The sequence below is a fragment of the Bicyclus anynana genome, chromosome 11 (genome assembly GCF_947172395.1).
Source record: "Bicyclus anynana chromosome 11, ilBicAnyn1.1, whole genome shotgun sequence".
NCBI classification, from domain to species: Eukaryota; Metazoa; Arthropoda; class Insecta; order Lepidoptera; family Nymphalidae; genus Bicyclus; species Bicyclus anynana.
In genome coordinates, this window is record NC_069093.1 from 10023392 (window position 1) to 10036450 (window position 13059).

The 13059-nt window shown below is 36.1% G+C and overlaps 1 protein-coding gene across 1 annotated transcript; it reads left to right on the forward strand.

Annotated features, from left to right (window-relative positions):
* The first annotated feature begins 10661 nt into the window (after nucleotides 1-10661).
* On the forward strand, nucleotides 10662-11885 carry LOC112048184 (cathepsin B). The gene has a single exon (XM_024085620.2). The coding sequence runs from the start codon at nucleotides 10785-10787 to the stop codon at nucleotides 11787-11789; it is 1005 nt and encodes a 334-aa protein (XP_023941388.2). The 5' UTR covers nucleotides 10662-10784; the 3' UTR covers nucleotides 11790-11885.
* The last annotated feature ends 1174 nt before the right edge of the window (nucleotides 11886-13059 follow it).

Below are 13059 nucleotides of genomic sequence, written 5' to 3' on the forward strand. Positions count from 1 at the left end.
ATTTTCCCAGCAATTATTCTAATTTTTCTCACCTTTTAAACCTTCCCTATACCTCCACGAACATTTCAAGACCAAGATAAGATAAATCTGTTCAGCCGTTCTCGAGTTTTAGCGAGACTAACGAACAGCAATTCATTTATATATATATATAGATAGATATCACGTGTCTCAAACGGTGAAGGAATACCATCGTGAGGAAACCAGAGAATTTTCCAGAGGAGGCATACCAGAGAATTTTCTTAATTCTCTGCGTGTGTGAAGTCTGCCAATGCGCATTAGGCCAACGTGGTGGACTATTGGCCCTCTCATTCTAAGAGGAGACTCGTGGTCAGCAGTGAGCCGAATATGAGTTGATAATGGTTATGATGGTGAAGCTTAAAATGTGTATGATCCCGACGCATAATGCATCTTTTTCTACCATTTGAGTTTGAAAAGCAAGTGATTTTACTACTTCCAGACATGAAACCATAATTTAACTGGCATCTCTAGTAACACTACTCTCCCATTTCCCACAAAAGGACAGAGCGGGTTTATTTACAGACGTCTCTTAATTAGTTTCCGTAAACGCAATTTCATAAATCACGGCGTCCCGTCTTCTTATAAATATTTTTCTTAAAATACTCGTGTATCTTACAATTTTAGGTAAAATACTTCTAGAAAATTCTATTGAAATCATTTAGAAAAGAGAAGTACTAACATTGACCTCACAAGTAACATTTTCTACAAAAAAAAACTTCTTAATTAACATCAAAAACTTGCCATAAATAAAGCTACATTTATTTGAAAACATTTTTAAAAGTATAAGATGCTGGGAAAGAAAACAAAAATAAAGCTCGTGAATTTTAAATTATGGTAAGGGTTGTCAAAACAATTAGTGATCCACTCAATATTTTCGCCATTAATTTTTGGGAAGGGTTTGGGCAATTAGCTCAACAACGATTGGCGAAATGAAGGGTTCCCGTTTAAAGAACCTATAAGAAGAATAATTTGAATTCGTATTAAGATCGTGAAATGTAGCGTGATAAAAACTACTGAACCTTTTTCATCATAGAATACTTATTAGGGAGTTGTTGTTATTCAAAAAAGTTACAGTTTGAGATAGGAAAGACGGCGGAATTGGTAGCTTTATTTATGTCCTTTGGTAGTTACTCGTAGCACATGTTTTTACGTAGGTACATATAATAATTATATGTATACCTACACTACCTTATCACAGCATATCCACATTATGATAATATTCGTAGTCCGCAGCGTATCCACTACTTAATATCGCAATTGTATACGGCTCATACGTGATAGCCCAGTGAGACGTGAAAGCCCAGTGGATGTGACCTCTGCCTTCGATTCGGAGGGCGTAGGTTTGAAACCGGTCCGGGGCATACATCTGCAAAATTTCAGTCATGTACATTTTAAGAAATTAAATATCACGTGTCCCAAACGGTGAGGAAAAACATCCTGAGGAGACCTGCATACTTGAAAATTTTCTTAATTTTCTATGTGTGTAAAGTCTGTTAATCCGCATTGGGCCACCGTTGTGGACTATTGTCCTAACCCATCTCATTCTGAAAAGAGACTCGAGCTCAAGAGTGATCCGAATATGGGTTGATAATGATGAAGTCCCATGAATGTATTTAATACAATAATTAATAATATTTCAATAATTAATAATAATAACTGTTTAGTTAAAAAAAATCATTAGAAACTAGCAAACACCCCGCGGTTTTAACCGCGTAGTTCTCGTATTCCCATAATAGGTACAAAGATAAAATTTGCCTGTGTTACTCGCTGAAGATATAGGTATATACCTTTCTAATAAGGTTTGTTTTTAAATCGGTCGAGTAGTTTTAACTTATATTGTAACAAACAAACAAAAATCAAATGTTATCTCTTTGTAATTTTAGTTTAGGTAGATAAAACATTTAACTTATGATGTAACAGTTATTTGTCTGCGTAACTCTAAAGGATGGTGTAGGAAAAATTCTTCCATAAACAGGCCAGGCTGCACCGGGCAATTTTCCCGGAGCGGATATTATTAGGGGAAGATCCTCCCCTTCTTCCATGCAATTGTTATTTTGTCGCCCGACTTGCTTTTTGAACTCGCCGATCGATGACAAAATAATTCAGATAGTTGTTGGACAAGCCTACGAATAAATAACGCTGAGAGTGTAAGTTAAGTTGTATGTATGTATATACATGTTATGTATTTACATACATACAACTATTGTCTGTACGTATATACATATTATGTGGATGTAACTATATATTTTATACATTCGATGAACTCTAACATAAATACGAAGAATCATTGTTTACCAGATTTCCCATTTTTTTTACTTGTTGGATTTTTAACTATTTTAATTAAAAACTTAATATTTCTTTGCTACAATACGTTTGATCTTCAGCATAATACAAAACGATGGTATTGTGCTATAAGTACTAGCGGGCAACAGCGACTCCGTCCGCCAATAGACCTCCTAAATCCGGCCCTTTCGCAAAAACCGTTCTTAGCGGACCTCTACTATCTATAAACTACCTCCCTGCCAAATTTCATCTATGTACGTCAAGCGGTTTTCGAGATTTCGTGATTTCGCATTTATATATTCACGTTGGGAAAACGAAAAAAAGTAGAAATATTAAGTTTTTAAGTGATTTATATCTAATAACAGTCAGTTTTATCATCTAAAATGTATACTTAATTGAAAATTAAAGGTAAAGTGTGATAGTTCAAACCACATCGTCAGCTTTAGCGTATTCTGTGTTCTGTAGGCTCAAACGCTTAAAATTAGTAAGATACACATTTAGGCAAATATTTGGCAGTTATAAATTAACTAGCGAAAGCCCGCGACTACGTCCGCGTGGAATTCAGTTTTTCGCAAATCTCGCAAAAACCATGGATTTTTTCGGTATAAAAAGTAGCCTATGTGTTAATCCAGTGTGTCATCTATCTTTGTTTTAAATTTTATCAAATCGGTTCAGTAGTTGCGGCGTTAAAGAGTAACATACATCCATACAAACTTACGCGTTTATAATATTAGATGGATAGGATAGTAGCAAGCCGCACGCGTTGATGTCATTCTAGGTAGTTGTTTCTAAAATATAATGTTCTCCTACTTTATGTGAACATTTAGAAGTACGTAACTGAAAATTTAATAATATCAGTATTCTAAATAATACAGACAGCAGTCTGAGAAGCCCACAATAATACTGCGAGCGCACAATTTATGGGGACGTTGTCTTTCCTCCTCCCCAAACTTCACTCGCATGTTGCTTTTATTCCTGCCATAAAATTTAATCAATGTTCATTGTCTTGGAAATGTGACATCTTCACTTTTTAGCAACACGTATAATTTTTTTTTTAAATAAAGAAAATATTTAAATGAAATAATATACTGACATGTCATAAACATGGTTGTGGGTTAAAAGGAATGGCTCACAGTGGAAAAACCACAGAAGTTTAAATTCTATTTCTGTGGAAAAACTATAGATAACTAATCGCATCAATACTTCGCGAGGTTTGCAAGGAACACGTTGAACCTATGCACAGTGGCGTGCAAAGGGTTTCTAACCAGGGTAGACATTAAACGGACAAATTGTACAAAATAGAAAATTCCTTCTTCATTGCAGGTTCGCAATGAGTCCTCAGGATAAGTAATGCATTATTGCATCTATGAAGTGCATGCCACTGACAATGCACTACTTGCAGCCTTGAACTTTAGAAACAAATGTTAAACCTCTTTAGGCAGTAGGTAATTTCACTGAAAGTGGTTCATATACTTTTAACCGGAATACAGCAATAGCTTGACAAATATTAATAAAAAAATAATTAGTTTTACTTTATGATATGGCTACCAAAAATACTTAGAGTCATTACGGTGTCAACTTTAATGTTATAAGATGGTTTCTCTAACTAGGCTAAACAAACATTAATTGTCTTATTGAAGTAAACAAAATTATATTTCACAGTTATTTCGATCAACGCGAAAAATTCACTTGTGTAAAATTCGAAATTGAAATAGCTCTGTTTTGACAAAATTACAGGTATTGATTTCGAAAACAGTCATCAATAGAGTTCCGCAGAAGAATTATAATTATATTGCTAATTGCAATACCAACTTATTTCTGGTAGCCATAACTCTAAGTTATCGTTACCAAAAATACTTATGAGTCATTACAGCGTCAACTTTAATGTTAGATTTAAGAAGAATTGTCTTATTGAAGTACACATACATAATAATTATATTTCACAGTTATTTCGATCAACGACGAAAATTTCACTTGTGTAAAATTCGAAATTGAAATAGCTCTGTTGTGACAAAATTGACCAGCTATATTACAGGTATTGATTGCAAAAACAGTCGTCAATAGAGTTCCGCAGAAGAATTCTAATTTCCTTGCATAGGGAAAGGTTCAAATAATATTATACATTATTCCGTCTCCAGCGCGGGCTGAATAAGATTTCGTTATTGACTTAGTATTAGCAATTGTCCTTTTTACAGCAGTTTAGCTTAAAAATACTTAAGGCGCCCATTGGTGGAATAAAATACAAAATTGAAACATGACTGCTAATTATGTTTATTAATAATGTTTATTAATAATGCTGTTTATTAGATACAGTCATCGATTTCTTTTATCTGTTGACACCATTATTCAATTTTTAACTTTATGACGGCCTCCGTGGCGCAGTGGTGAGCGCGGTGGATTTACAAGACGGAGGTCCTGGGTTTGATCCCCAGGTGGGCCCATTGAGGTTTCCTTAATTGGTCCAGGTCTGGCTGGTGGAAGGCTTCGGCCGTGGCTAGTTACCACCCTACCGACAAAGACGTACCACTAAGCGATTTAGCGTTCCGGTACGATGTCGTGTAGAAACCGAAAGGAGTGTGGATTTCATCCTTCTCCTAACAAGTTAGCCCGCTTCCATCTTAGATTGCATCATCACTTACCATTGAGAGAGATTGTAGTCAAGGGCTAATTTGTAATGAATAAAAAAAAATCTAATTGTTCTAAGCTTATTAATCAAATTTATTTTCATTAATTTAAGTATAAGTTGATTTTTATTATTATTTGGTGTGAAATGACTAGTGATTTATAACCTCACTAGCTGACGCCGCGCGATTTCACCCGCGTGGTTCTTGTCCCCTTAAGAATATGGGAATAATATATAGCCTAAAGCCTTCCTCGGTAAATGAGCTATCTAACACTGAAAGATTTTTTCAAATGGGAACAGTAGTTCCTGAGATTACCGCGTTCAACCAAACAAACTCTTCAGCTTTATAATATTAGTATAGATTTTTAATTTGTTTGTTGGTAAACAGTACTCATCAAGAAAGACTGTAGTATAAGCAAATTAATTGCGATCCCCGGTGATTGTAGGAACCCATTAGGAACCCTAAAATGAATCTTGAACAAAACAAAGATAGCTTTCAGTTATTATTTGCTACTGGGGCCATTCACCCCAACGGCCTCCCTCCCTCTTACAGCCTAAACATATTTACATGGCTACTTGCTTTTTAGGGTTCCATACAAAGGGAGAGCAAATAAATTCTTTCGACGAGACATTGCTTGCTAAGGAACTGAATAATTTTTCAAATTTATAATAGGTACTGTAGTGTTTGCACACACTCTCTGGGTGATCGGTTGATCACTCGGGTTATCACATCCAGTTGGTTGAACACTGTATCTACTTAGTACCTCGTGGTACGTACTGCTGTAGCACCAAAGTGCAACTAACTCCCACTCTTGTCCGAGGCTTGAATTTATAGACTTATCTATTGACAGTCTAGGCTGTTGACATATACTACAGGTACCTATTACACAGTTACCTAAATGTTGTAACTATTTTACATTCCTATTATAAACTCCAGTTTTTAAAATACACAGTGACTAGTTATTATGTTTATATTTATATGTACCTACCTATAAGTACATATAATAGGAATAAGTGTTTATGTGAATTTCATAAAAATAATGGCTTGGTTAAGCTAAAAAGCTATGGCTATCTGGCTTACTTACGACATATTATTGGTTGTAGATACTTACCTAAGTTTTTGTACTTTATAGGTAGGCACATCAAAAATTCCGAGTTGAGTCATCACCATCATTATTATCAACCCATATTTGGCTCGAGTCTCCTCTCAGAATAAGAGTGGTTAGGTCATCACGCTGGCACAATGCGGGTTGGCAGACTTCACACACGCAGAGAATTAAGAAAATTCTCAGGTATGCAGGTTTCACGATGTTTTTCCTTCACCGTTTGAGACGCGTGATATTTAATTTCTAAAAACGCACTCAACTGAAAAGTTGGAGGTCCATGCCCTGGACCGGATTCGAACCTACACCCTCCGGAATCGGAGGCAGAGGTCATATCCAATTTAGGCAATCACGGCCGAGTGGAGTAAATAACTACTAATAAAAATAATAACAATCTATCATGTCGCGCAATCATATAGATACAACATAGTGAACAATGGCGTAACCCTTCTTATTTTTAAAAAAAACTCTGGTTCAGCTCCTTATTTAGTTTTTAATTGGCATATTATAACGTCTGCGAAATCGAGTTCCACAGCTCGAGACTATCCAAAAAGCAATCTACAGTATTGTCGTTACTACACTGTATTAGATTAGACATTATTCCCAAGGGACGGAAACTAAAACAAACTGAGAACAAAACCCTTGTCTGCTGAGTTAAAACTGTTTACTTCTCTCGTCTTAACAATATGACACAAAACTACACTTCAAGAACTACCTAACAGAAATTCAATTTGCAAATGGAAGGCTGGGAGAGTATTACTAACATTCGTTGTAATATGAGACAAGTATTTCTGATCACTAATTGAGTGGACCCCAATATTCTTTTATTATGTTGTCACAAGGGATATTCTGAAACACATCTTATACCGCGTAGTAGCATATATCTGTTGCGAACATTCGCATCAGCATCCGCAAATGCGGAAATTCCGCATAGATTCGGACATCGCGCGGCGATTGGCGCGTTCCGGTCGCACGTAACAATAACCAATGGGAGCGAAGAAAATAGTGACAAGTTTCGACACGTTCATTGGTGCATCATTTGTTTCTTGTGAATAAATCATTACGTGTTTGTTTCCACTGTGGACTACTTATCGTATAAATATATACATATTTAAAATGTTGTTATGATACAGTGATCATTGTGTGTACCTAAATAAAGAGTTTGATGTTTGATTTGATTACAATAAAAAATGTTAATAATTAAGTCACCATTGTTTTAATTATTCATTAATAGACTTTATTTACACAATTTATTAAACATTCGCATCCGCATTCGCATCCACGGATGTGAAAAAATCAGCATCCGCAACGTCCCTAATCTAAATATCATCCATCAACATAGAACTAGTAGGTAGATGAATAACGTAGAATAATTCAATAACGTGGCTTCAACTTACGAGATTCTATGTTCAAGTAAAAGTTCTATAGTAAATGTCTTTCTATCGTCAAACCAGCCCCTGTAACCAAGTGGCACGTCGATTCTCTTTCTACGATCGCAAACGCTTCGAAAACTAGAAAATGTATGGGAATGACAGATCTTGATCACGTGATCTGTCGATAGCAAATGTCATTCCCATACATTTTTTTAGTTTTCGAAGCGTTTGCGATCGTAAAAAGAGAACACGTCTCTGTAATGTAACGACACCTAAAACAACAGATTAAGTCCTTCATACACCTGTAACACTTCTTATTTATGTAACAGAAGACGTATTACAATCAATCACGTCGGATTTAATACGAGCATTAAACGCAAGATCATTAATTAGACAGATGTAATATTCCGAGAGCTAGTAACCATTTTTGAGTAAGTATTTAAGGCAAACTTATCATGTACGTCTTTTATACCACCCAACACAGAAGGGCATAGATAACAATTAAATAGAAAAAGCCTCTAGGATATTTTGGCAAACAATCTACAAGGATTATTTTCTACAAAAAAAAAATATTATTATAAAAACAAAAAACCCGACTGCCTAAGCGTAATGAACTGAAAATAGGAGTTGGAGTAAGGTAGGAGTAATCTGTTTTGATAATTTGTGTTAAAACAGTAACACGTACATACTTTATAATATATATATATATTTTTTATTTTTTTTGAAGTGGTCTTTTTACGACCTTTCATATGATACCCATATTGTTAGGATAAGATTAAAAAAGCTTACCCACACCCACCTATTTTTCATTTACAGGCGCCATTTTGAAATTTTATATAGCCTATGTCACTACCACATTTCTGACGAACTCAATGACACCCCAAATGTCAAAATCCGTCCACCCGTTTGGGCTGTAGGGCGTGCCAAAGAAATGGACATACATACACACATACATACGCTCGAAAAACATTACCCTCTCCAGTCTCCAGTTCTGTATTAGAGTGCTATAGTAAAGGTACCTAAGGACAAAGGACATCTCCATTCAACTCGCTTCAAATGCCTACCTAAAATCGTCCACCAGCTCTCAGACCATAACGGCACGGTACAGATGTTTCTCTTGCCCCAACCACTATGGGAAAGTGATTCGAGGTCTAAATTGCCATCTGAGCCGTGACTATCGCTCAGCTATCTCCGTGATGCGACGAACTACGAAGTTTCTTCATCCGTTTCGCAAGCCTCTCAAAGTTTATGCTTTAGGTTACTTCGGTTATAACGTTGTTAAATTCGAGTTGAATTGGAAATTTATCGCTTTTGGTATGTAAGTTGCTAAGCATTAGGAACTGCGATTAGTGGATGACCGCGGCTTTATTTGAGTGGATTTTAAATAGTATTTTTTTTTAATAATAATCTTTACGAGTCTGGGTTCTAGCCCTTTTAAAATAGTAAACTTTGTAACTACAAAGAGTAGACACAAGTTTTATGCCAATTAACAAATCCCGATAAGGTTTAATCGGATCGTCATAATGAAGGAAAATAATTATTGCACTCAAGGCTTTTTCTACAATACAAATAAAATATCGTATATAAAAATAGCATCATATTACATTGGTAATTTAATCAGCAATGTTTTACAATAATCAGATCTATCAATAATATTAATTACAGCGGCTACAGCATTGATTAAAGTGATTCAAGAAAGAAAAATTAAAAATATCCAAAAAAAAAATATAACTTGGTCAGCCTAAGGATATCTTCAAAACTATTCTAATTAGTTTTAATAATTAAGTTGTGTATCTGCCATTAGCGTTTTATCCATTGATAACGGGACACCCTGTACTATACATAAGTATTTAATATAAGTAAAAATCATTGAAGTAAACACAAAATTGAACATTTGTGCGCTCAGAGGAGTAGCTGAATTTGGATCACTTTTTACAGTGTTTTTTTAAGCACATAACATATATTTTAAAGCATAAAATCGTATGGATGAATCTAAAATTATTAATATATGTGAAATTAGAACTTTACATGTTGATATAATTATTATTCAGGAAAATATACCTGTTAGGTACAAGGAAAAATACGGTCAGCATTACAGATAAATGCAAAAACAATAATTTTCCTTGACTTCTAATCATACAAATGCATGCCCATAATCAAACACAGAGTCCTCGACTTCTCTAAGCGACGTTCGAAGTCTCTCTAGATTAGAATAATATGATGGGAAAAACAAAAGTTCTATACTAATAATATAAAGCTGAAGAGTTTGTTTGTTTGAACGCGCTAATCTCAGGAACTACTGGTCCAATATACAAATTCTCTCAATGTTAGATAGCCCATTTATCGAGGAAGGCTATAGGCTATATATTATCCCCCTATTCTTACGGGAACGGAAACCACGTGGGCGAAACCGTGCGGCGTCAGCTAGTCCTTCTATATTATTTGCTTACACGTGTTATATTAGGTACGATAGAGGTATTTACTTGCATAAATATGTAGTATTCGATCAAACAATAAAAATGTCATAAATAAAATTAAATTACGACTTCCTCTAATAAAATTGAAGCCGTAAAACTAAATTAGGGCGTAAACCGTAAAGCCGCGGTTTGACACGGATTGAAGAGATGCCGTACAATAATATCGTACAATATAATCCAATTTATAACATATAAGTAAACATACCCAAAATACACGCGCGTAAATTAGAACTAGAAACCGTAAAAGATTTAATTTGAGGTAAATACGGAGTTAACAAACCAGAAGCTGAAATAATTATGACGATTGGAAAGAGAAACCATTTACGAGTAATCTAGGTACGTACGAGTAGGTATTCGATGCAAAAACCATTTAAAAAATAATGAACTGTTGAAACAAAGGGATTTATTTTCAATAATGATATACCTACTTAAAAAACAATAACAATAAGTATTTAGTAACTAATTAGTATATTAAATACGCAGGCGAATACTGAGTAATTAATTGTTTGTTTAGATAAGTATAATATTTAACTCCAATATAATAAGTAAGAGCATTGAACTTTCTAAGTATATAGGTAAGTACTTAATAACAAAAAAATAAACATATTTCAACAAAAATATCCAACCTATTTAGATATTTCGTGCAAGAAAGTTTGCTGACCGCTAACTAATCAACAACAATAATTTCTGTTTGTTTTTCTTTGTTCTAGATACTGACGTGATTAACCTTCGACATGCGCGGTCAGCCGTCGTCCCGCCCCTCGTATCGTGCGGTCAGTCAATTACACGGCGTATGGGCAACACACGTTCAACTCATGCACTAGTTACTTGATGTAACATAACTTCGATACTTCAGTTGACGCGCATCGCTCGCTCTAATAGCGCGCATCGCAAAAAACAAGTGAAAATGGTTGCCATCCGTGCTACGTGCATCATACTCTGTTCGCTAGCGATTGTTAACGCAGACTTATTGAGCCCGCTCTCCGACGCCTTCATAGAAATCATCAACTCTAGACAATCGACATGGAAGGCCGGAAGAAACTTCCCGTTGGACATGTCTTTGCGTGCGATCAAGAAAATGATGGGCGCCATACCAGACAGTGACGTGTTGAACTTGCACAGCGTCTATCACGACCAGGATTTTATAGATAGCTTACCAGAAAGTTTCGATCCCAGAGACAAATGGCCGAGTTGTCCAACTTTAAACGAAATCCGAGACCAAGGATCCTGCGGGAGCTGCTGGGCGTTTGGAGCAGTCGAAGCAATGACTGATCGCTACTGTATCTACTCGAATGGTACGAAGCATTTCCACTTCTCCGCAGAAGATTTACTTAGTTGCTGTCCAGTTTGTGGCCTCGGATGCAACGGTGGGATGCCAACATTAGCTTGGGAGTATTGGAAACATTTCGGCATAGTATCAGGAGGGAGCTACAACTCTTCGCAAGGATGTTTACCTTACCAAATAGCACCGTGCGAACACCACGTGCCTGGAAACAGGATGCCGTGCAGCGGTGACACGGGCACACCAAAATGCTACAGAAAATGCCGCGACGGTTTTCCGTCCACGTACAAAGACGACAAAAAATACGGCAAACACGTGTTCAGCGTTAGAGGTGGAGAACAGCATATTAAGGCGGAACTCTTCAAAAATGGCCCCGTTGAAGGCGCATTCACAGTGTACGCCGATTTGTTAGCTTACAAAAGCGGTGTGTACAAACATGTGGCAGGCGACGAACTTGGCGGTCACGCTATCAAGATTATGGGCTGGGGGGTCGAGAATGGCAACAAATACTGGCTCATTGCGAACTCGTGGAACTCAGACTGGGGAGACAATGGCTTCTTCAAAATACTTCGCGGCGAAGATCACTGCGGCATAGAAAGTTCGATTGTTGCTGGCGAACCGTTATTATAGATTTTCTTTTGCAGGTACATTTATAACGAGTTAAATATATATTAAGTAACCAAAGTGTAACGTACTTTCATCGAATAGAACAAATAAGTTTATTTATTTTGTAGTTTTATTCAAAATATTAATGTCAATGACCTCCTTAAACCTACACCCGTGTCACAAATTCCGGAATCTGCTTGGAGGTTTTTTTCTGCCACACGATAGACCCGGCACCTGCAATGTGAATCCATGGAATGGTAGGATATTCGCCTCAGTCTGTACCTATTCGTCTAGTATTGGTAGGTACAATGTTTTTTTCTATTTTTTTTCTAATAGTATTCGTACCGTATAAGTACATCAAAATGTAATTCCTAAATAGGTTAGCCTTTGAATATAATATCACCTAATGGCAAGTGATGATGCAATCTGAAAGTTGGAAGCGGGCTAACTTGTTAAAGGGAGGATGAAAATCCACACCCCTTTTGGTTTCTGCACGACATCGTACCTACTGGAACGCTAATCGCTTGGCGTTACGCCTTTGCCGGTATGGTAGTAACTAGCCACGTGAAACCAAACTAGGTAGGTAGGTAAGTATATGTCCAGCTTTATTGTATTTATTTATTTTTATGTGCGTACTAGCCATCGCCCCGCGGTTTCACCCGCGTAGTTCCCGTTCCCGTAAGAATACATAGATAAAATATAGCCCAATTTTCAAAATCGGTTCAGTAAATTCAGAGACTACCCCCTACAAGTTACAACACTAAAAACTTGCTTACGAGTACCACTTTATAATATAGACTAGTAGTTCCTGAGATTAGCGCGTTCAATCAAACAAACAAACTCTTCAGCTTTATAATATTAGTATAGATTATGCACATTGCCTACGTACATAGTGATGTTATTTGTTATTTTAATAAAAATAAAATTTCCTTGTATTACTAATGGTTAATATTAATTAGAGTCACGGTAATACGTAGGTACCTATAGGTAGGTAGTAACAATGTCTAGTTACATATGATTGTATACGACGGAAGATCCCACTATCCCACGAAATGATGTTTTTCTTTCACGCTGAAACTACTGAACTAATTTTGCAGAAATTTCAAATTGGTCGTTCTCGCGGGATTTCGGTAAAACTTATTTCACGCAAAAAAGAAGAAAAGAAAGATAGGTAGATGAATATTATACACGGTCTATGTGACATATCGATCGATCCTAAGCGAAAATGATAAAATTTTAAACCGCTCACAAAATGTAAACTTTCCATATAAAACAGTCAACGACTAATCATTAA